At 43.2% G+C, this 26,044-nt stretch overlaps 1 protein-coding gene across 1 annotated transcript in view; it reads right to left on the bottom strand.

Annotated features, from left to right (window-relative positions):
* Positions 1-10,456: 10,456 nt before the first annotated feature.
* Positions 10,457-26,044, bottom strand: part of LOC128666895 (cytochrome P450 2G1) — a 117,732-nt gene continuing 102,144 nt past the window's right edge. The window contains exon 9 of the mRNA XM_053721706.1: positions 10,457-10,657. Coding sequence (XP_053577681.1) covers positions 10,575-10,657 — 83 coding nt within the window. The 3' untranslated portion in view covers positions 10,457-10,574. The remainder of the gene's footprint in view (positions 10,658-26,044) is intronic.

The raw sequence follows: 26,044 nt of genomic DNA, 5'->3' as shown, positions 1-26,044 counted from the left end.
TTATCAAGCTCTATATGGAGCTTGATGCCCCGTGTTTCTGGCGAGTCTTCAGGCTCACCAGAAACACAAGTTATGAAACAGCGGTCTAAAGAGCGCTGCTCCATAACCTGTTCGCCTGCTCTGAGGTGGCGGACAGACATCGGCAGAAATCAACCCGATCCAATACGATCGGGTTAATTGAAACCACCTGCTACTGGCCGATTGGCCGCGAATCTGCAGGGGGCGGTATTGCACCAGCAGTTCACCAGAACTGCTGGTGCAGTGACAAATGCCAAGAGCGTATGCTGTCGGCATTTATCGATGTGCAGCGGACATGATCCTCAATATCAGATCATGTCCGCTCGCACCTTCTTAAATAGGCCCCTTAGCGTGCACATGTCTGGACCACTATATGACTGAAAATAGTGCTGCCATCTTGTGCTCTTAGTAATTTATACAATAGTTGCAAAATTCCTGCCATATAGTGCTGCAGACACTATACTGAGCGTACATCCCTGCTTTTAACAAAGGATAACCAGAAAACAAAGAAAATGTGATAACATAAGTAAATTGGAAAATTGTTTAAAATTGTATTTTCTGTCTAAATCATGAAAGAAAAATGTTGGGTTTATGTCCCTTTAATAAATTTACTCCACTTGAATTGTGGATATAAATTATGTTTTGTAAATTATGTTTTGTAAATCCTTAGTTTTAAATTTAATATGTATAAAAATAAGTGAAATGCAAAGTGCAAAACTTAAAGGGACACTAAACCTAATTTTCTTTCATGATTCAGACAGAGCATGCAATTTTAAGCAACTTTCTAATTTATTCCTATTATCAATTTTTATTCATTCTCTTGATATCTTTATTTGAAAAAGAAGGCATCTAAGCTAAGGAGCCAGCCAATTTTAAGTTCAGCCCTGGACAGCACTTGTTTATTGGTGCTGTCCAATCAGCAAGGACAACCCAGGTTGTGAACCAAAAATGGCCCGGCTTCTAAACTTACATTCTTGGTTTTCAAATAAAGATAGCAAGAGAATAAAGAAAGTTTGAAAATAGGAGTAAATGAGAAAGTTGCTTAATATTGCATGCCGATCTGAATTGTGAAAGAAAAAATTTGGGTTCAGTGTCCCTTTAACTCATCGCATGCGTGACAATAGAATACCCTCTTTAAGATTCTCTGGCAAACCTTTTTTTGCCATTTCTCTATAATACCAAGTTGTGCACTATTCTCTGAGAAAGATCTCTCTAAGGACAGCAACATGTATGTATCTCTGTGTTAAAGCCCTTTGCAATCGCTTTTTTCTCTCTAACATCTGAGACCTCATATCATTGAGCCCTTATAACTCTTTTAATGCAATATTTTTAAAAATACATTTTATTAATATTGAACATTATTATACACCATCTTCTTTATTTTGTAAAATATTGGGTTAATTTCTCCTTATGTAGTGTATTCTGTTTTTAGTTGTCTAGATTTAACTCTTATATAGTGTAATGGATCCCCGGCTACCCCGACTGAGTAGCTCCGCCAAAGGAGTCCTTCCGCTGCCTGGAACAAGCTGCTATGTAGCACAGGAAAGTGATTCTAGCAGGAGTCCACCTAAATGACTAGACAGACTAGCATTAAGGTGAAATAAGAACTGACTTTATTGGGACAAACACACATCTTTTATACATACAACTCATCTTGATAAGGCATGAGACAATGCCACAGTTTTCCCGCCATTCCCGCCCCTCCTGACAGGCTGGCGCCGGCCATAGTAGCCATGATCCTACAGATTCCCAGTACCCAGGGGTGGCAGTTTTCGGGGTGATCCCGGGGGAGCGGGAGAATAGGGGTTATAGGGGGAACCGGAACCCCCGGTTCCCAAGGGAGCTCCCTTCAGGCAATCACCCCACCTCTGACCCACCCTGAGAGGCAGCAAACCACAGAAGAGCGGAGCTCTGGGACAAAGAGCCACTGGAGTGACCTGGGTCAAAGTGCACCGGTAATTCTGGATGATGCGGCCGACCGTTAGTTCCAGAGGCCTCTGCCGGCCGAAGGGGAAAGTGGCGGTCAGCGACCAGCTCTTCCAAGATGACATTCAATACACAAAACAACGGGAACAGAAGGTCTGGGGAATCGCGGTTGTTCTGAGGAGCCCAAAACCACCGAGAGACAGCAGGGGTGAGGTCATAGGGGGGTAAGGGATTAATCCCTGCAGCCCAGTATCCATGAGAACTCCCCCCTTCCAGTTCGGCAGACCTGGCTAGATCTACATACGGGTTGGCCTGGGGATGTCCGAGTAATTTATGCCACTTCAGTCTGCCGGGAAAGTCAGTCAGCATTCCCATTGCTTTTTCCCGGTCGGTACTGAATGTCAAAGTTAAATGGCTGCAGGGCTAGGCTCCACCTCAACAGTCTCCTGTTGTCCCCGGAAACTCAGTTGAGCCATACAAAGGGATTATGGTCAGTGAGGACAGTGAAGGGTCTTCCATATAGGTAGGGCTGCAACTTCTTCAAAGCCCATACCAACGCCAGACACTCTTTCTCGACCGCTGCGTAGCCTTCTTCTCGGGGTAGCAGTTTTCGACTGAGGTAGGCAACGGGGTGGTCCTTTCCTTCCTCGTCTGTCTGGCTTAGTATGGCCCCCAACTCGAACATAGAGGCATCTGTGTGGATAGAGAAGTGTTTGGCTGGGTTAGGAGCAGCCAGTACTGGAGCAGAGATTAAGGCAGATTTAAGACTCTGGAAGGCTTTTTCACACTCGGGGGACCACAGGACCTGTCGGGGAAGTCGTTTATGGGTCAGGTCAGTCAGGGGTTTGGCGAGGGTGCTGTAATTGGGGACAAACCTCTGGTAGTAGCCTGCAGTACCCAGAAAGGCAAGGACTTGGGTTTTGGTCCTGGGGGTGGGCCAATTAGCCACTGCCTCGACTTTGGCCGGTTCGGGTCGCTGCTTACTGCAGCCAACTCGGTGGCCCACGTATTGAACCTCCGAGCGCCCAATGGTACACTTATCTGGCTTCAAGTTGTGGCCGGCGGCTCTAAGACGACACCCTGGTTAACCAGATGGGCCTCCCAGGTCTCGCTATAGATGGCGATGTCATCCAGGTATGCACAGGCATAGTCCTGGAGGCCATCTAACAGGCAGTCTACAATTCTTTGGAAAGTGGCTGGGGCAATCTTCATTCCAAACGGCATGACCTTAAACTGGTATAAACCGAAGGGAGTGATGAAGGCAGACTTGGGGATGGACTCAGGGTTGAGGGGAATTTGCCAATAACCCTTGCATAGGTCGAGGGTGGTCAGGAAGTGGCCCCGGGCGATTCAATCTAACAGGTCATCTACTCGGGGCATGGGATAGGCGTCAGTGGTGGTTCTGTCATTGAGTCTACGGTAGTCAACGCAGAACCGGGTAGTTCCGTCCTTCTTGGGTACTAACACTACCGGTGAGGCCCAGGGACTGTTGGATGGTTCAGTGACACTGAGGTTCAACATTCCCCAGAGCTCCCTGTGCATACTTTCCCTGATGGCCTCTGGGACACTGTAGGCAGCCTGTCACAGGGGGGTCTGTCCTTGGTCTCCACCCGGTGGATGGCTGTGGTGGTAAACCCAGGGACAGTAGAGAACATGTCACTTCTCTGTTCTAGGAGTCACCAGACCTGCCTTTTCTGTCCGGGCTCTAACCTGTCGTCTAGGGATATGTCATCCACCCCCTGGGGGGCATCAGTAGCCTGGGAAGCTCCGGGATTGGAAGACTTTCAGAGTCCTCCACTGCCGTTGCACAGATAGCGGCCACATCCCTGGGTCTTTCTATGTATGCCTTCAACATGTTCACATGAAAGGTCCGACGGATCTTTTTTTATCTAAACACTTCGCTACCAGGTAGGTGGTGTTGTTCAATTGTTCCACAACCCGGTAGAGTCCTTGCCAAGAGACCTATAGCTTATCTGTTTTGACAGGCTTCAGGGCAAGGACATTCTGTCCCACTATCGGGGTTCGTGTATGGGCATTGCGATCGTACCATCGCTTCTGTTTGTGCTGAGAGGCCTGAAGGTTCTCACGGACCTGGGCTGCCAGGTCCTGCAGCCAGTCCCTGAGCTGGAGTACGTACCCCATGACAGAGTGCTCTTCCCCTCCTGTGGCTCCCTCCCAGTGGGCTCGTACCAAATCTAGCGGGCCCCTAACCTTTCGACCATACAGTAGTTCAAAGGGGGAAAAGCCTGTGGATTCCTGAGGCACCTCTCAATATGCAAAGAGGAGATGCGGCAATAATTTTTCACAGTCCCTGTGAGTGGCCGAGAACGTCCGAAGCAGTTGCTTTAGGGTCCCGTTAAACCTCTCACACAGCCCATTCATCTGGGGATAGTAAGGGGCGCTGTGCAGGGGTTTAATCCCGCACAACTTCCAGAGTTGTTGGGTGATTTCCGCAGTGAACTTTGTTCCCTGATCAGAAACCACTTCCAGAGGGAAGCCTACCCTGGTGAATATCCGGAGCATCGCATCTGCTATGGTCTCTGCCTGGATATTGGCCAAGGGGATTGCCTCTGGGTATTGGGTGGCATAGTCTACCACCGTAAGGATGTATTTCTTCCCTGAGGGGCTGGGCCAAGCTAATGGCCCCACGATATCTACTGCTTCTCGGCTAAAGGGTTCATCAATAATGGGCAGGGGATGGAGGGGGCTTTCGTATGATCTCCCATCTTTCCTACCTTCTGGCAAACCTCAAAGGATTTACAGTATTCCTTAATATCGGCTGTAATGCCTGGCCAGAAGAAGGTTTGAGTCAAGCGGTGGTGGGTCCTTTGCTTTCCTAAGTGGCCAGCTAAGGGAATGTCATGCCCTATTTTCAGCAGGTTGGACCAAAACTTCTTCGGTACCACCAGCTGGCGTTTGGGCACCGGTCCTTTTCTCCTCTTGGAGATCCAGTACAGGAGCTCACCCTCCCACTGGAACCGTTCATCTCTGGGGCCCTGGGCGTCAGCACCTACTCGGTCTCGGTAAGGGGCTAGGGTCGGCTCCCTTAAGGTCTCTTTGGCGAAGTCGGAAGGGGTTGCCCAGGAGGGGGTGTCGGCAAGTTCGGGTTTAGTGGGAACGGGCAGTCGGGGTAAGGTAGGAGTCAGGGCAATAGGTCTTACCTGGGTCCCCAGAGTTGGTGAGGTGGCTTGGCATCTGGCCTGCTGGCAGGTAGTCACAGTGCAGGTGTCCGGAGAGGTATTCCCCAAAAAGGCGGAGACAAGGTGGCCGAGGTTGTTTCCCAACAAGACCTTGGCAGGGATGCTCTTGGGTCACCCTAAGAGTAATGGGGAAACCAGACGTGGACTCCATGCACACTTGCTCTTAGAGAGATACAACTGCACCTCACTGATGAGGCCCATAGGAGGCCGAAACGATCGTCTGGGGTTGTTGCTTCCCTTGTTCAGAGAAGAATTGCCTGGTATTTTGGCGCTGGACTGTCATTGGGCAGGGTCAGACTGATATGCTTCAGGATATTTTTTCTCTGTGAAGGGGCATAGTGTGCAAAAAGAACGTGCACCCTGAGGAGTTAAAATAAAAATGAACATGCATGGAAGTTATTCCAGCTTCTGTTCTATCTCATGGAGTGCTGTTCTCTCTCTTTCGATTTTTATGCAAATTTCTCTTGGGTCACCCTAAGAGTAATGGGGAAACCAGACGTGGACTCCATGCACACTTGCCCTTAGAGAGATACAACTGCACCTCACTGACGAGGCCCATAGGAGGCCGAAACGATCGTCTGGGGTTGTTGCTTCCTTTGTTCAGAGCAGAATTGCCTGGTATTTCGATGCTGGACTGTCATTGGGCAGGGTCAGACTGATATGCTTCAGGATATTTTTTCTCTGTGAAGAGGCATAGTGTGCAAAAAGAACGTGCACCCTGAGGAGTTACAATAAAAATGAACATGCATGGAATTTATTCCAGCTTCTGTTCTATCTCATGGAGTGCTGTTCTTTCTCTTTCGATGTTTTGCATAACCCCTACTTCTACATTGCAGGCGTCGGTTTTCCAGTCCAAATGGATCCAGGCTGTAGGAACCCTCAGAACAGCACCTCCTGCTACCCCCACAGCAAGGGTTCGCCCAGTGCAGCCAGAGGGGGAACGAGGTGAGGATGAATCAAAGAAATGTTGGCCCCAGTATCTCTCATTCCTTGAGCCGTCTGCCCATTGACCCAGACATCTTGCCGGTGTTGTTGTCGGTTGTCTTGGTCCACTGAGCTGACATGGTGCAAGACACCCACTTCTTCTCCTATCCACTCAGCATAGAGGTCAGAGCTCACTGTATGTGCACAATGGGCAGTGTCAGGATAGGTGCGGGCTTGAGGAGTCCCCCATGAAGTTGGTGCAGGGTTCCTTGGTGGCTGGGCTGGGGGGTTTCTTTGTTTGGTTGGGCAGTTCCGTATAACATGTCCGGGGTGTCCACACCCATAACACGTAGAAAACAGAGAAATAGAGCCAGTCCAAAGTATAAAACTTAACATTTATTCTTCCCATCAGGGTATTAAAAGTTCAAATTGCACTCCACCATAAAAACACATACAAAATTCAAGGTACAAAACAGCTGTGGATTAGGGCATACGCGTTTCGGCTTGAGCCGTATACATAGCTTAACTGAGGTATACTGTTAAATAACCCCCATTCCACAGCCATTGGTTAAAACAAGATACATAATTGAACACAGCTGATTTGACCACCATATTGTAAACTGATATAAACCTATTAAACCATGATCGCCCAATAGTAATGGGATAAAGCTACCCTCAATATACACTGAATTGTAATAAATATGATACACATAGTAAATAATTGGATAAGTCAAAAGACATATTATTTCATTCTAATAATGAACCGTGATAAATAGAAAACTTAGTGGAACAAAGTATCGCTATATAATTAAGTACAGACTTGGTTAAAAATATATATATACACACACGCTTTGATTCTATTAGTTCATGTGGGAATCGAACCTGCAACCTGTTGGTCCCTGGGTGAGAGATCTAACCACTAGACCACCCTAGTGTTATTGGAAACCTCTGTATAACTAGGATATAGATAGTTAAAACGAAAAAGGAAAAGAGAAAAAATGGGGGGGGGGGGGAATCCATAGTAATATCCAAGCTCTATCAAAAAAGTTAAAATTAAATTGTAGAGAATGCTGCTGGCTAGAATCTAGTATAGATTATAATTACATTATTACCAGTTTATAAGACTCAAATCTCTAAGATATGCAATATGTTAAATTGCAGAGATGCTTAAAATTAGAAAATGATGTCATTAAATAGACATAATTATCAAGATGACACAATAAAGAATAAAGACACCCCAACATACTAATTGGGGACATCTTGAACTTACACTATATGTTGTTAAATCTCCTGTCCCATCAACTATTTAGGACATCTGTACAAAAGGTACTAAATTAAATAATGATAAACATTATATGAAAATTATATTAGATTAAAATTATAACTCTAAATGTAAAGAGAAAGAATATGATAAGAAGACAAGAGGATATAAAAAATAAGGTATTAGTGTAAGTTGAGATGTCCCCAATTAAACTGACTATGATGTCTAAATAGTAAAAAAGGAGGTCTAGGTAGGGGTGTAATAACAGTACATGACCATCTCATCCAAAAGTAACTGATTCATCGATAAGTTAATGTTTAAAGATAAATTGAAAAAATTCAGACTACCTCACATAATGATGTTATGCAGTCTGTATGAGAAAGATGAGACTACTCTGTTAATCTACAGACTAGACTGATTTAAACTTGCCAGTGATTGATTAGATCATATTCAGAGTTGAAGCCCTGTGGGACTCTGGTCTCCAACCTGAAGATCCAATACATTTCATTCCTGCTCAGAATTTTATGCTTGTCACCCCCTCTTTTGGGGAGAACACTCTTATCAATGACCTGCCACCTGAAAGAGTCAATGCTCTTGTCATGATGTGAGGCAAAATGTTGGACTAGGGGAGTCATAGATTTCCCTACTGTGATTGTAGAGAAATGTTCTCTAATACGTGATCCTACATCTCTAGTAGTTTGTCCAACATATTGCCTCTTACATGTGACACAGGTGATGAGATATATGACAAATGTGGAGTTACAGTTGGGCAGTTCCGTATAACATGTCCGGGGTGTCCACACCCATAACACCCCTGGGAATTGCTGCCTCCGGCCGGGTAGACGAGGTCGAGCTTGGGCTGGAGTAGAATGAGTTGTTGGCCGGAGGTCAGTGGCCACCTGGTGCCGGGCATCCACATTGGTCAGCTGTTCTGGGTCCCTTGTTCTTTACCCAGTCCCTTATCTCCGCTGGAGTGCGGTTGTAGAACTGCTCCAGGAGGATGAGTTGAACAGCTCTATCTAGGGTGGTGATGTGGCACCCAGTAACCGAGGAGTAAAAGGATCGAGCTAAGGGGTGGGCAAACTCGGTAAAAGGCTGCTCCTCTTGTCTTTGGAGCCCCTGGAATCTTAGCCGGTGAGCCTCCGGGCAAGGATACGCTCCTTCACCTGGTCATAGTTGTCTTGATCCCCAGAAGGGAAAGTGTGGAAAGCCTCCAGGGCCCTACCGGACAGTTTCCCAATGAGGATAATAACCCTGTCGGCATCAGTGATCCCATGCATCCGGCACTGGGTCGCGAACAGCTGTAGGCAGCGGTCGATATCCTTGCTCTCATCATCCTGGAATGTTCAGAAAGCCTTGTGAGGTAGTTTCTTGGGCCGGGAAGGGGGGTCCAGGGGATCCAGCATGACCCCCCCATAGACTTCTGAAGCTCCAACATATGTACCTTGGTGGCGTCAGTCACTATCCGAGTAATGATCTCCTCGGGGGGGTTAGGTCCATAGAGAGCCAGTTCCCAATGCATCTGCCGCTGCAGGTCGGACATTGTAGTCCCTTGAGTGGAGACTGTACTGGGCCATCCCCCGCTTTGGTCCCTGTCCGACCCACCAGCCTGTTCGCTAGCCCGATCGTCCTCCATCAGTTCGGCTATGAGCACTGCCTTTGTCTTGTTGCCAGCGATTTTCCCTCTAGCCTGCAGCAACGTTCTCAATTCTTACTTCCGGAGCCCATGGTACTGCTCCATCCGGCAAGATCTTCAGTTGGTGGTTTGGACGTTCCAGATAGACGGAAGCATCCCACCGCTGCCAACCAATGTGACGGATCCCCGGCTACCCCAACTGGGTAGCTCCACCAAATGGGTCCTTCCGCTGCCTGGAACAAGCTGCTATGTAGCACAGGAAAGTGATTCTAGCAGGAGCCCACCTAAATGACTAGGCAGACTAGCATTAAGGTGAAATAAGAACTGACTTTATTGTGACAAACACACATCTTTTATACATACAACTCATCTTTATAAGGCATGAGACAATGCCACAGTTTTCCCGCCATTCCCGCCCCTCCAGACAGGCTGGCGCCGGCCATAGCAGCCATGATCCTACAGATTCCCAACACCCAGAGGTGGCGGTTTTCAGGGTGATCCCGGGGGAGTGGCGGCACTTCCAGGCTGTCATTTTAAATCCCTTGGTCCCCATAATCTACAGTCCAAAAAGCGATGTGATCTGTGGCTGGGGACCGGAGTTATGCTGGTTTAAACGTCCACCTGGAAGTCCAGGGAGAATAGGGGTTATAGGGGTAACCGGAACCCCTGGTTCCCAAGGGAGCGCCCTTCAGGCAATCACCCCACCTCTGGCCCACCCTGAGAGGCAGGCAAACCCCAGAAGAGCATGAGCTCTGGGACAAAGGGTCACTGGAGCGACCTGGGCTCAAAGGGCACCGGTAATCCTGGATGATGCGGCCGACCCGGTAGTTCCAGGGGCCCGGCCAGCCGAAGGGGAAAGTGACGGTCAGCGACCAGCTCTTCCAAGATGATATTCAATACACAAAACAACAGGAACAGAAGGTCTGGGGAATCACGGTTGCTCTGAGGAGCCCAAAACCGCCGAGAGACAGCAGGGGTGAGGTCATAGGGGGCTAAGGGATCAATCCCTGCAGCAAAGTATCCGTGACATATAGGTTCTCATTTAGAACACAATTTATATAGATGTCTGTCTGTTTTAATATATATATTTTTATTTTGTGTATGTGGGTATGTATGTCTGTGAGCATCGATATTTGCATCAACTCAAAGTATATACGTTGACCAATAAAATATCAAAGGCTCTACTTTTTGGAAATGTATATATGATGTGTTTTTACAAAAAGAAAATAGAGAGGACCACTCAACTGAGATAGAAATTTTTTAGAAAAACTTCTGTGCTGGTGTCACTTAGGGTGCAGTCTCTATTTTTTTTTTTTTATGTTCTATTAGAGGTAATTTGCCATAAATAATAAAACCCAACATTCTAATCCTACATTTGCATTATCATTGCAGAAACTTACTTTTTCAATGAAAGGCATACCATGTCAGCTAAACATTAAGCTATTAACATAATCATGTAATCCAGGTGATATTATAAAGATATGATGCATGTAGATTTATAGAACTCTTTATTCTCGAGGTATAAAGATGATTTTATGGGCAGGGGGTATAGTCTCAAAGCCACATTCTACAGGGCTAATGTCAAGATCTTTTGAGTCGATAGTTGCCTTTAAGGTGAATTTCTGTAGAATTGCAGAGAATAATATGAACAGCTCCATCCGAACCAGGCTTTCCCAATGCAAACCCTCTTCCCTGGAAGAGTACATGAAAGGAAGGACATTAGACAACTGGAACATCTGCTTATCATAACACAACAACATAAATATTTACATCTCCTCCTTTCTATTGCACCATATAACACACCAGTTAATAGCGATGCACATTCATGTCGTCACGAATGCACATTCATAAAGAAAATCAGATTTTCATTTTCATTTTACCAAAACGAATATCCAAATAAATGCACATAGAAAATGAAAGAAAACTAAACAATGCACTCTGGAGAGTGCGCTACCTGGTCCTCCTGCTTGCCAGAGCCCCAGTCGCACTGATAGGAAGCTTAGTACATTTGGTTCCCAGAACCAAGAGCGTTAAGCCTGCTGTTAGCGCGACTTTGGCTATGCCAAGAAAGAGGATCGAGTTAGCTCGCTGTCCAGAGCCCAATAAGGTAAGTAGGTGAGTAAATGTTTAACTAACATTTTTATTTATTTTGTTTTAAAACTAAAAGAATATCGAATAGTGCAGCCACCGAATATTTTGAGAAACGTATTTCACTGAATTTTTGGCATAAAGGGTTATGGTTAAAAAAAAGTGGCACCAAAGAAAACATAAGTACATTAACCCTTAATGACCACAGCACTTTTCCATTTTCTGTCCGTTTAGGGACCAAGGTTATTTTTACATTTCTGCTGTGTTTGTGTTTAGCTGCAATTTCTTTTACAAAGATACGACGAGTCCACAGATTTCATCCTTACTTATGGGATTTATTCTCCAGCTTACAGGAAGTGGCAAAAAGCACCACAGCAGAGCTGTATATATAGCTCCTACCTTCCCTCCACCTCCAGTCATTCTCTTTGCCTGTGTTAGTGATAGGAAGAGGTAAAGTGAGGTGTTAGTTTAGATTCTTCAATCAAGAATTTTTTATTTTTCAATGGTGCCTATGTGTACTGTTTTTATTCTGGGCAGCTTCTGAAGCCCAATTGTGGGGAACTGGTGGGTTTTTACACTCACTGCGCCTCCCCTTTTTGGTGCTGCCTGGAGATGGTCTTAGTGAGCTTGCCTAAGTCCCTTCTTATCCACTAGGACCTCTGGAGGGGGACAGCGGACCTCTGGACACTGTGAATGGGTTTCATGCTGTTACTCAGCATGAGGTAGGTGCAGTTTTAATTTCTGGGGCTTGCAGCAGATACTCAGAACTAACTGTACACTGTTAAGGTATTGTTGAGAAGGATTTTAATAAAATAGTTTTCCTTCAGAGTATACCTTTATTACATAAAATGGCACATTTTGTTATACTTCCCAGAGATGTTAACATTTCTTTTAATGTAGATTTTCTCAGACAATCAGGCTTTTCTTTTTCCCAGAAGCGCTGGATATTTTATTTATAAACATTGGGCTTGCCTTTATTATTTATTAGGCTGACGCTGGGATGTATACATTGCGGTTTAAAAACTTTCTTTCCCGGTTTTCCTGGGTTCCGGTTGGTTGACGCCCATGATGGGCGGGGCTTTGCTTGCATGCTTTTTTGCTGCGCTATTACGTAGTTAATCAGACCCGGTGGTAGTGTGTTGTGTACTGTCAGCTCCTGAGTGCGCTTTTTACATGCGCTACAAGCAGTAGAGGAGGAACGGTTTCAGAGAGAGAGAACATTCTCTCAGCCAAGCGGATTACTGTTGCATGAGGGCAGGTAGGAGCCGCAGCGGAGCTTTGGCAGGGTGACCAGAAGTTTATATTGGTTTTTTTCATATTAAACGGGGCCCAGGTGAAATTTATAAATAAATCTTGGCTAAATAAAATTGAAGTTTTATTAAAAACAAAGCACAGTACACAGATTTTCATTAATATTTAAAGGAACAGTATCCTTTTATTTTCTATTTTTATAGAAGGGACCTGAGTTTTTGCATCTGTTATTATGGAAGACATGGAACAAAGTACATGTCTCATGTGTTTGGATGCTATTGTGGAACCACCTGTCACACTATGTGAAGATTGTGTGGACAGAGCTCTGCAATGTAATGATAAATTATTTTGTAATAAGGATTTGTCTAAAAATGATTCTCTAGCCATGAGATTCAGGGTTTGCCGCAATCTTCTCCCCAAGCATCACAGCCTTTAACGCCAGCTCAAGCTGCGCCATCTGCAGCGGCATCTACTTCTTTCACCTTGCAGGATATGGCGGCAGTAATGTCAACTACTCTCACTGAGGTTTTGTCTAAGTTGCCAGGGTTACAAGGCAAACGTAGCAGGGCAGAAACGCAGGGGGTCCCTGTAGCTCCTGATGCTTTGATGGCCATTTCTGAAGTACCCTCCCAGTCCTCTGAATTGGATGGAGAGGAGATTCTGTCTGGTGGAGAACTGTCTGATTCATGCAGTGCTTTGCCCCAAACCAGATTCGGACGTTATGTCCTTTAGATTTAAACTGGATACACCTCCGATTGTTACTTTGGGAGGTCCTAGCGACTCTGGACGATTGTGACTCTATTGTGGTCCCGCCAGAAAAATTGTGTAAGATGGACAGATACCTGGAAGTCCCTGCTTACTCAGATACCTTTCCGGTTCCTAAGAGAATTTAGGAGATTGTCACCAAGGAATGGGAAAGGCTGGGTATCCCGTTCTCCCCTTCCTCTATGTTCAAGAAAATGTACCCTATACTTAACACCCTGAAGGACTTTTGGCAAACAGTCCCCTAAGGTGGAGGGAGCTATTTCTACACTGGCTAAGCGTACAACTATTCCTATTGAAGACAGTTGTGCTTTCAAAGACCCTATGGATAAAAAATTACAGGGTCTGCTGAAGAAGCTATTCGTTCATCAAGGTTTTCTCTTACAACCAACGGCCTGTATTGTACCAGTTACAACTGCGACTGCCTTTTGGTTTGAGGCCTTGGAAGAATCTCTGAAGACAGAGACTTCTTTAGAGGAAATAATGGATAGGATTAAGGCACTGAAATTGGCCAATTCCTTTGTCACTGACGCTGCTTTTCAGATTGCTAAGCTAGCGGCTAAGAATGCAGGTTTTGCGATTCTAGCGTGCAGAGCCTTGTGGTTAAAGTCTTGGTCTGCGGACGTGTCCTCTAAAACCAAGCTGTTATCTATTCCTTTCAAGGGTAGACTTTATTCGGTCCTGACTTGAAGGAAATTATTTCTGACAATACGGGAGGTAAGGGCCATCTTTTACCTCAAGATAAAACATCTAAGCAGAGGGGTAGACAGAGTAATTTTCGTTCCTTTCGAAATTTCAAGGGAGTCTCCTCTTCCACTAAACAGGAAGGGAATTTTGCTCAAACCAAGTCCGTCTGGAGACCCAATCAGGCTTGGAACAAGGGTAAACAACACAAGAAGCCCGCTGCTGCCCCCAAGAAAGAATGAAGGGGCAGCCCCCGATCCGGGACCGGATCTCGTAGGGGGCAGACTGTCTCTCTTTACCCAGGCTTGGATAATAGATGTTCAAGATCCCTGGACACTGGAAATCGTGTCCCAAGGGTATCGACTGGAGTTTAAAAATTCTCTCCCAAGAGGGAGGTTTCTTCTTTCACGATTGTCTGTAGACCAGACAAAAAGAGAGGCATTCTTACGTTGTGTAAAAGACCTCTCTACTATGGGAGTAATCTGTCTGGTTCTAATTCTGGAACAGGGGCAGGGGTTTTACTCAAATCTTTTCGTGGTTCCCAAAAAGGAGGGGAACATTCAGACCCATTTTAGACCTCAAAAGTCTAAAACCAGTTCCTAAGAGTCCCATCCTTCAAGATGGAGACTATCCGAACTATTCTTCCATTGATCCAGGAGGGTCAATATATGACTACCATGGATTTAAAGAATGCATACCTTCACAGTCCTATCCATAGAGATCATCACCAGTTTCTAAGATTTGCCTTTATGGACAAACATTTTCAGTTCGTGGCTCTTCCCTTCGGACTGGCCACGGCTCCCAGGATCTTCACAAAGGTTCTAGGGTCTCTGCTAGCGGTTCTCAGACCGCGGGGCATTGCTGTGGCGCCTTATCTGGATGATATTCTGATCCAGGCGCCATCTTATCAACTAGCAAAGTCTCATACCGACATAGTTCTGTCCTTCTTAAGGACTCACGGGTGGAAGGTGAATGTAGGAAAGAGTTCACTAATTCCACAGACAAGGGTTCCTTTCCTGGAACTCTGATAGATCTGTGTTCATGAAAATTTTCTTAACAGAGGTCAGAAAGTTAAAGATTCTGAACACATGCCGAGCTCTTCAGTCCAATCCTCGACTTTCAGTGGCCCAGTGCATGGAAATGATTGGATTGATGGTGGCAGCAATGGACATCATTCCGTTTGCTCGTTTTCATCTCAGTCCTCTACAACTGAGCATGCTCAGACAGTGGAATGGAGATTATGCAAATTTGTCTCCTCAGATAGATCTGGACCTGGAGACAAGAAACTCTCTTCTTTGGTGGTTGTCGCAGGATCATCTGTCCCAGGGGATGTGCTTCCGCAGACCCTCATGAGTGATAGTGACAACGGATGCCAGCCTACTAGGTTGGGGGGCGGTTTGGAATTCCCTAAAGGCTCAGGGTGTGTGGACTTGCTCAGAGTCGCTGCTCCCCAATCAATATTCTGGAGTTGAGAGTGATATTCAATGCTCTTCAGGCTTGGCCTCAGTTAGCTTAAGCCAAATTCATCCAGTTTCAGTTGGACAACATCACGACTGTGGCTTACATTAATCATCAGGGAGGAACAAGGAGTTCCTTAGTGATGACAGAAGTATCCAAGATAATTTGGTGGGCGGAGACCCACTCTTGTTATCGGTCAGCAATATACATCCCAGGAGTGGACAACTGGGAAGCGGACTTTTTGAGCAGACAGACGTTTCATCCGGGGAATGGGAACTCCATCCGGAGGTCTTTGCCACTCTGATTCTCAGGTGGGGCAGACCGGAATTGGATCTGATGGCGTCTCGTCAGAATGCCAAGCTCCCAAGATATGGATCCAGGTCCAGGGATCCTCAGGCCGAACTGATAGATGCTTTGGCAGTGCCTTGGTCGTTCAACCTAGCTTATGTGTTTCCAATGTTCGCTCTCCTTCCCTGGGTGATTGCTCGGATCAAACAGGAGAGGGCTTCAGTAATATTAATCACTCCTGCGTGGCCACGCAGGACTTGGTATGCAGATCTGGTTGACATATCCTCTCTGCCACCGTGGAAGCTTCCATTGAGGCAAGACCTTCTCATTCAGGGACCCTTCCTTCATCCAAATCTAGTTTCTCTGCAGCTAACTGCTTGGAGATTGAACGCTTGATTTTATCTAAGCGAGGGTTCTCTGATCAGTTTATTGATACTTTTGATACAGGCACCTAAAACTGTTACTAGAAAGATTTACCATAAGATATGGCATAAATATCTCTATTGGTGCGAATCCAAGGGCTACTCATGGAGTAGGGTTAGGATTCCCAGAATTTTATCTTTTCTCCAAGAAGGATTGGAGAAAGGGTTATCAGCAAGTTCCTTAAAGGGACAAATTTCTGCCTTGTCTATTCTGTTACACAAACGTCTGTCAGATGTTCCAGACGTTCAATCTTTTTGTCAGGCTCTAACTAGAATCAGGCCTGTATTTAGAACAATTGTTCCTCCTTGGAGTTTGAGTTTTTTGAGTTTGAACCTATGGATTCCATAGATATTAAGTTATTATCTTGGAAAGTTTTATTTTTGGTTGCTATTTCTTCTGCTCGCAGAGTTTCTGAGCTTTCAGCTTTAGATTGTGACCCACCTTATCTTATCTTCCATTCTGATAAGGTGGTTTTGCGTACCAAACTTGGTTTTCTTCCTAAGGTGGTTTCTAATAAGAATTAGTTATGTCGCGAATAGTTTGCCGGCGAAGTTTCAGGCGAACATAGCATGTTCGCGTTCGCCGCGGCGGGCGAACATATGCGATGTTCGATCCGCCCCCTATTCGTCATCATTGAGTAATACTTTGACCCTGTACCTCACAGTCAGAAGACACATTCCAGCCAATCAGCAGCAGACACTCCCTCCAGACCCTCCTACCTCCTGGACAGCATCCATTTTAGATTCATTTGGAAGCTGCATTCTTAGTGAGAGGAGGGACAGTGTAGCTGCTGCTGATTTAATAGGGAAATTGATAGCTAGGCTAGTGTATTCAGTGTCCAATACAGTCCTGAAGGACTCATCTGATCTCTGCTGTAAGGACAGCACCCCAAAAAGCCCTTTTTAGGGCTAGAACATCAGTCTGCTTTTTTTTTTTTTCCTGTGTAATCTAATTGCAGTTGCCTGCCTGCCAGCGTGTGTGTCAGGCTCACAGCTTATACTGTGCCCACTTGCCCAGTGCCACCACTCATATCTGGTGTAACAGTAGTGTAGATTTAAAAAAAAAAACACTTTTTTGACTGTGTTAAATAATAGCAGTCAGTTTCCTTCACACGTGTGCGTTTCAGAGCCTGCCTGCCAGGGCACATTGTCACCCCAGTGCAACTCATATCTGGTGTAACAGTAGTGTAGATTTAAAAAAAACAACACTTTTTTGACTGTGTTAAATAATAGCAGTCATTTTCCTTCACACGTGTGCGTTTCAGTGCCTGCCTGTCAGGGCACAGTGTCACCCCAGTGCAACTCATATCTGGTGTAACAGTAGTGTAGATTTAAAAAAAAAAAAAACCTTTTTTGAATGTGTTAAATAATAGCAATCAGTTTCCTTCACACGTGTGCGTTTCAGGGCCTGCCTGCCAGGGCACAGTGTCACCCCAGTGCAACTCATATCTGGTGTAACAGTAGTGTAGATTTAAAAAAAACAACACTTTTTGACTGTGTTAAATAATAGCAGTCAGTTTCCTTCACACGTGTGCGTTTCAGGCCTGCCTGCCAGGGCACAGTGTCACCCCAGTGACACTGGGGTGACACTACCTGATTGATACAACATCATACCTGATGTTTTAAAGCACGTTATTCCAAACAATTTAGAATGTTAGGTGATTTATGCCCTTTATGGCTTAAAACCAGACTCTGCATCAACTATGTCATTTTCCATGGGAGTTTTGCCATGGATCCCCCTCCGGCATGCCACAGTCCAGGTGTTAGTCCCCTTGAAACAACTTTTCCATCACTATTGTGGCCAGAAAGAGTCCCTGTGGGTTTAAAAATTTGCCTGCCCATTAAAGTCAATGGGGGTTCGCCCGGTTCGCCCGTTCGCGAACTTTTGGGGAAGTTCGCATACCCACATTTTTAGGTTTGCGACATCACTAATAAGAATATTAATCAGGAAATTGTTGTTCCTTCCTTGTGTCCTAATCCTTCTTCCATGAAGGAACGTCTGTTACATAATTTGGACGTGGTCCGTGCCCTGAAGTTTTACTTGCAGGCGACTAAGGATTTTCCTCAATCATCTTCATTATTTGTTGTGTTTTCTGGAAAGCGTAGGGGCCAGAAGGCTACGGCTACCTCTCTTTCTTTTTGGCTGAAGAGTATCATCCGTCTGGATATGAGACTGCTGAACGGTAGCCTCCTGAAAGAATTACGGCTCATTCTACTAGAGCTGTGGCTTCCTCATGGGCATTTAAAAACGATGCTTCTGTTGAACAGATTTGCAAGGCTGCAACTTGGTAGTCTCTTCACACTTTTTCCAAATTTTCCAAATTTGATATTTTTGCCTCGTCTGAGGCTGTTTTTGGGAGAAAGGTTCTTAAAGCAGTGGTGCCTTCTGTTTAGGTTCCTATCTTGTCCCTGCCTTTTCATCCGTGTCCTATAGCTTTGGTATTGTATCCCATAAGTAAGGATGAAATCCGTGGACTCGTCGTATCTTTGTAAAAGAAAAGGAAATTTATGCTTACCTGATAAATTAATTTCTTTTACTATACGACAAGTCCATGGCCCACCCTGTCATTTTTAAGACAGATATGTACTTATTTTTATAAACTTCAGTCACCTCTGCCAACTTTGGTTTCTCTTCCTAACTTCAGTTGAATGACTGGAGGTGGAGGGAAGGGAGGAGCTATATATACAGCTCTGCTGGGGTGCTCTTTGCCACTTCCTGTAAGCAGGAGGATAAATCCCATAAGTAAGGATGAAATCCGTGGACTCGTTGTATCGTAAAAGAAATAAATTTATCAGGTAAGCTTGAATTTCCTTTTCCTCTTACCGTTTTTCTTGCCATTAATGGACTTTCTAAAGATACCATTATTTTCATAAAATCTTATAATTTACTATAAAAAAAATTATAAAATATGAGGAAAAAATTTAAAAAAACACACTTTTTCTAACTTTGACCCTCAAAATCTGTTACACATCTACAACCACCATAAAAACCCATGCTAAATAGTTTCTAAATTTTGTCCTGAGTTTAGAAATACCCAATGTTTACATGTTCTTTGCTTTTTTGCAAGTTATAGGGCAATAAGTACATGCTATTTCAAAACCATTTATTTTTGTCAAAATTAGCGATAGTTACATTGTAACACTGATATCTGTCAGGAATGTAAATATTTTTAAAAAGAAGACAACCTAAGGTATTAAACTTGGCGTATTTTTATTTTTTTCCTGCAACGATTTTACCACTAATCCATGCCAAAGTTTGAAAAAGACAATTTTTTTTTAGCAATTTAAGAATACATTTACTGAGAATGTTAAGGGTTACTGCCAAATAACACCACAATATGTCTTCAGCAGCATCTCCTGAGTACAGTGATACCACCCATTTATATATGTGTTGGGTTCTCTGGGGGCTAAAAGGCCTTATTTTTAGGGGGCGCATTCCAGTTTTACAACTTGGAATTTTCACATCCCATGCACCAATGTCCAATTTAGAACATTTCTGAAGCCAGCCAATGTAATTTACCCCCATCAAACCATATATTTTTGAAAAGTAGACATCCTAGGGTATTTCAAATGCTGGTATTTTAACACTTTCCATGCACTAATTCAACCACCAGTCTTTGTCAAACTATTGGGCATTCATTTTTTTGTGTTATTTTTTACACACATATTTTAGACATGTGTTATGTGTTACTGCCAACGTAGACCCCAATATGTGTTCACCAACATCTCCTGAGTACACTGATACCACCTATGCATAGGTTTGTTGGCTTTTTTGGGGGGTGCAATGCCAAATGTCTGACATGCGTTTGATTTTTTTTCACATTTAACATATTTTCTTTGCCTATCGTCTATTTTGGGGGTCTTTTAACATACCCCAATTTATTTGCTTTCCATGAATGTGCATATATTTAAAAAGTTGACACCCCAAGGTATTGTATATGGTGTGCTTTGATGCCTTTGATGCAACCGTTTTAGCCCAAAAAATTGGAGAAAGTGTATGGTGGTAATTTTTCAATTTTCATTTTTACACACACAATCGCCTAGATTTAGAGTTTTGTCGGTAAAGACCCGCGGTGCTAACGCTGCTTTTTTTTCCAGCGCACCCTTAAGACAACGCTGGTATTTAGAGTTGTCTGAATGGCTGCATTAGCCTCAGAAAAGGGAGCGTTGAGCATAATTTAGCTCCACTTCAACCCTCAATACCAGCGCTGCTTAAGGTAGCGGTAAGCTGGAAAAATGTGCTTGTGCACGATATCCCCATAGGAAACAATGGGGCTGAGCTGGCTGAAAAAAAACCTAACACCTGCAAAAAAGCAGCGTTCAGCTCCTAACGCAGCCCCATTGTTTCCTATGGGGAAATACTTTCTAAGTCTACACCTAACATGAACCCCAAGTCTAAACACCCCTAACCTTACACTTATTAACCCCTAATCTGCTGCTCCGGACACCGCCGCTACCTACATTATAGCTATGAACCCCTAATCTGCTGTCCCTAACATCGCCGACACCTATATTATATTTATTAACCTCTAATCTGCTGCCCCCAATGTTGCCGCCACTTACCTACAGTTATTAACCCCTAATCTGCCGACCGGACCTCGCCGCTAGTAACTATAATCAATGTATTAACCCCTAAACCTAAGTCTAACCCTAACACCCCCCTAACTTAAATATAATTTAAATTAATCTAATTAAATAAATTAATCCTATTTAAAACTAAATACTTACCTATAAAATAAACCCTAATATAGCAACAATATAACTAATAGTTACATTGTAGCTATTTTAGGATTTATATTTATTTTACAGGCAACTTTGTATTTATTTTAACTAGGTACAATAGCTATTAAATAGTTAATAACTATTTAATAGCTACCTAGTTAAAATAATTACAAAATTACCTGTAAAATAATCCTAACCTAAGTTACAAATACACCTAACACTACACTATCAATAAATTAATTAAATAAATTACCTACAATTAGCTAAACTAAAATACAATTAAATAAACTAATCTATAATACATAAAAAACAAACTCTAAATTACAGAAAATAAAAAATATACAAGAAGTTTAAACTAATTACACCTAATCTAAGCCCCCTAATAAAATAAAAAATGCCCTACCCTATTCTAAATTACAAAGTAAGCAGCTCTTTTACCAGCCCTTAAAAGGGCTTTTGCGGGGCATTGCCCCAAAGTAATCAGCTCTTTTACCTGTAAAGAAAAATACAACCCCCCAACATTAAAACCCACCACCCACACACCTCTACTCTAACCCACCCAAACCCCCCTTAAATAAACCTAACACTAACCCCCTGAAGATCTCCCTACCTTGAGTCGTCTTCACTCAGCCAAGCTGAATTCTTCATCCAAGCGGAGCAAGAAGAGGTCCTCCATCCGGTAGAAGTCTTCATCCATGCGGGGCAAGTCCTCCATCCGGTAGAAGTCTTCATCCAATCGGGGTCTTCTATCTTCATCCATCCAGAGCGGAGCCATCTTCCATACAGCCGACATGGAGCCATACTCTTGAACCGACGGACTAGCGACGAATGACGGTTCCTTTAAGGGACGTCATCCAAGATGGCATCCCTTGAATTCCGATTGGCTGATAGGATTCTTTCAGCCAATCGGAATTAAGGTAAGAAAAATCTGATTTGCTGATTCAATCAGCCAATCAGATTGAAGTTCAATCCGATTGGCTGATCCAATCAGCCAATTGGATTGACCTCGCATTCTATTGGCTGATCGGAACAGCCAATAGAATGCAAGGTCAACCTGATTGGCTGAAGTGAGCGTTGAGCAAAATTTTGCTCCACATCTCACTCCAATACCAGCGTTGCTTACGTTAGCGGTGAGCTGGTGTAATGTGCTTGTGCACGATTTTCCCATAGGAATCAACACCTGCAAAAAAGCAGCGTAAAGCTCCCTAAAGCAGCCCCATTGATTACTATGGGGAAACACATTTTATGTCTACACCTAACACCCTAACATGAACCCTGAGTCTAAACACCCCTAATCTTACACTTATTAACCCCTATTCTGCCGCCCCCGACATCGCCGACACCTGCATTATATTTATTAACCCCTAATCTGCCGCTCCGGACACCGCCGCCACCTACATTATACTTATGAACCCCTAATATGCTGCCCCCAACATAACCGACACCTAAATTATATTTATTAACCCCTACTCTGCCATCCCCAACGTCTCCGCCACTATAATAAAGTTATTAACCCTTAAACCTAACACCCCTTAACATAAATATAATTAAAATAAATCTAAATAAAATTACTATAATTAAAAAATAATTACTATTTAAAACTAAATACTTACCTGTAAAATAAACCCTAAGATAGCTACAATATAACTAATAGTTACATTGTAGCTAGCTTAGGGTTTATTTTTTATTTTACAGGCAAGTTTGCATTTATTTTAACTAGGTAGAATAGTTACTAAATAGTTATTAACTACTTAATAACTACCTAGCTAAAATAAATACAAAAGTACCTGTAAAATAAAACCTAACCTAAGTTACAATTACACCTAACACTACACTATAATTACATTATTTCCCTAAATTAAATACAATTAAATACAATTAAATATAATTATATAAAGTACAAAAACTCCCCACTAAATTACAGAAAATAATAACCAAATTACAAGATTTTTAAACTAATTACATATAATCTAATCCCCCTAACAAAATAAAAAAGCCCCCCAAAATAAAAAAGCCCTACCCTACACTAAATTACAAATAGCACTTAAAAGGGCCTTTTGCGGGGCATTGCCCCAACGTAATCAGCTCTTTTACCTGTAAAAAAAATTACAAATCCCCCCCAACATTAAAAGCCACCACCCACACAACCAACCCTACTCTAAAACCCACCCAATACCCCCTTCAAAAAACCTAACACTAACCCCTTGAAGATCACCTTACCGGGAGAAGTCTTCATCCTACCGGGCCTAAGTCCTCAACAAAGCCGGGAGAAGTCTTCATCCAAGCCGGGCGAAGTGGTCCTCCAGATGGGCAGAAGTCTTCATCCAGATGGCATCTTCTATCTTCATCCATCCGACGCGGAGCGGGTCCAACTTCAAGACATCCGACGCGGAGCATCCTCTTCATCCGACGGCTCTTCTGTAATGAAGGTTCCTTTAAATGACATCATCCAAGATGGCGTCCCTTCAATTCCGATTGGCTGATAGAATTCTATCAGCCAACCAGAATTAAGGTAGAAAAAATCCTATTGGCTGATGCAATCAGCCAATAGGATTGAGCTGGCATTCTATTGGTTGTTTCAATCAGCCAAAAGAATGCAAGCTCAATCCTATTGGCTGATTGCATCAGCCAATAGGATTTTTTCTACCTTAATTCCGATTGGCTGATAGAATTCTATCAGCCAATCGGAATTGAAGGGACGCCATCTTGGATGACGTCATTTAAAGGAACCTTCATTCCAGAAGAGCCGTCGCCAGAAGAGGATGCTCCGCGTCGGATGTCTTGAAGATGGATGAAGATAGAAGATGCCATCTGGATGAAGACTTCTGCCCGTCTGGAGGACCACTTCGCCCGGCTTGGATGAAGACTTCTCCTGGCTTCATTGAGGACTTCGCCCGGTTGGATGAAGACTTCTCTCGGTAAGGTGATCTTCAAGTGGTTAGTTAGTTTTTTAAGGGATATTGGGTGGGTTTTAGAGTAGGGTTGGTTGTGTGGGTGGTGAGTTTTACTGTTGGGGGGATTTGTAATTTTTTTTACAGGTAAAAGAGGCCCTTTTTAAGGGCTATTTGTAATTTAGTGTAGGGTAGGGCTTTTTTATTTTGGGGGGATTAGATTAGGTGTAATTAGTTCAAAAATCTTGTAATTGGTTATTTTACTGTAATTTAGTGGGGGTTTTTTGTACTTTAGATAATAGTATTTAATTGTATTTAATTTAGGGAAATAATTTAATTATAGTGTAGTGTTAGGTGTAATTGTAACTTAGGTTAAGGTTTTATTTTACAGGTACTTTTGAATTTATTTTAGCTAGGTAGTTATTAAATAGTTAATAACTATTTAGTAACTATTCTACCTAGTTAAAATAAATACGAACTTACCTGTAAAATAAAAATAAACCCTAATATAGCTACAATGTAACTATTAGTTATATTGTAGCTATCTTAGAGTTTATTTTACAGGTAAGTATTTAGTTTTAAATAGGAATAATTTATTTAATTATAGTAATTTTATTTAGATTTATTTTAATTATATTTAAGTTAGGGGGTGTTAGGTTTAGGGTTAGACTTAGGTTTAGGGGTTAATAACTTTAATATAGTGGCGGCGACGTTGGGGATGGCAGATTAGGGGTTAATAAATGTAGGTAGGTGGCGGCGATGTTAGGGCCGGCAGATTAGGGGTTAATAATATTTAACTAATGTTTGCAAGGTGGGAGTGCGGCGGTTTAGGGGTTAAAGGGACAGTCAACACCAGAATTTTTTTTGTTTAAAAACATAGATAATCCCTTTATTACCCATTCCCCAGTTTTGCATAACCAACACTGTTATATTAATACACTTTTTACTGCTGTGACTATCTTGTATCTAAGCATCTTCTGACCGCCCCTAATCACATGACTTTTAGTTGTTATCTATTGACTTGCATTTTAGCCAGTTAGTGCAGTTTCTGCCACTAGCCACGGGCGTGCTCACAATGCTATCTATATGGTTTACCTGAACTACTCTCCCCTGTTGTGAAAAGCAAATACAAAAGCATGTGATTAGAGGCGGCCTTCAAGGCTTAGAAATTATCATATGAGCCTTCCTAGGTTTGCTCTCAACTAGAATACCAAAGAACAAAGCAAAATTGTTGATAAAAGTAAATTGGAAAGTTGTTTAAAATTACATGCCCTATTTGAAAAATGAAAGTTTTTTTGGACTTGACTGTCCCTTTAATATATTTATTATAGTGGCGGCGATGTCCAGTTTGGAAGAGTAGGGGTTATTTTTTTGTGTGTGTTTGCAATGTGGGAGGACCTAGGTTTAGGGGTTAATAGGTAGTTTATGGGTGTTAGTGTACTTTTTAGCACTTTAGTTAAGAGTTTTATGCTACGGCATTGTAGTGTAAAACTCTTAACTACTGACTTTAAAATGCGGTACCAGTCTTGACAGGAGAGGGTTTACCGCTCACTTTTTGGCAGACTCGTAATGCTGGAGCTATGCAAGTCCCATTGAAAAAAGAGGATACGCAATTGACTTAAGTGGATTTGCGGTATTTCCAAGTTAGTCCAAAAAAGTGAGCGGTACACCTGTACCTGCAAGACTCGTTATTCCAGCGGGCGTTAAAAAGCAGCGTTGGGACCGTCCAACGCTGCTTTTTAAGCCTAACGCACAACTCGTAATCTAGGTGTCTGCTTTTTGACTATGATTTAGGAGAGACTGTTGTAAGTTATTGCAAAATAATACTTCAAGTTTTTTTCTGCAAGGCACCCTAAGAACACCTATGTCCCCCATGCATAGGTTTGACAGGGGTTTTGGTAAAAAAAAAAACAGGCCCAATTTTAGAAAAAAGTAGTGAAAAATAGAGCAGTGAAATGTAAAAATCTGGCACAGTAAAAGTAAAAAAAACAACCAAAAAAAAAATCTAACAGTAAATATAACCAAAAAAAAAATTATAGCAATTTTTTTTTTTAAATTGACCACCGCTTGAAGCAGTCCCCAATGCAGAGTCCAGGCTGTCCAGGGCAATCAGGACAGTGATATATGGTGTCCCATCTCTGCCCCCTCTTGGTACAGATTCTTTTGGTGGTCTCTGCTTTGCGGCAGTAGGGGGGATTTTAAAAATAAAATGGGTAGCCCCAACTCTGCTCTCTCCCATCACTGCCCAGGGAGCAGGTGCATCTTGGTACAAAATCCCCAAAATGATCTGGAGCTGAAACTGTAAAAAAATCTGTTTCATTCCTGCGTTTTCTTTTTTGAACAACAAAAAGCGTTGTGGGTTGCAATCTGCATTAGGTAAATTACAACCTTTTTTTTTACCAGGCCCTTGTCTTCCGCATAATTAGGTAGGGCTGCAGCAGCTAATCTTGCCAGATCAACCCCACCCATATGCCGTTTATAAGACTTGATGCACACTGGCTTCCTTATGATCT

The sequence above is a fragment of the Bombina bombina genome, chromosome 7, assembly GCF_027579735.1.
Source record: "Bombina bombina isolate aBomBom1 chromosome 7, aBomBom1.pri, whole genome shotgun sequence".
Classification (NCBI taxonomy): Eukaryota; Metazoa; Chordata; class Amphibia; order Anura; family Bombinatoridae; genus Bombina; species Bombina bombina.
Note: the sequence above shows the minus strand (reverse complement) of the source record. Positions and strands in the feature narration are given on the sequence as shown.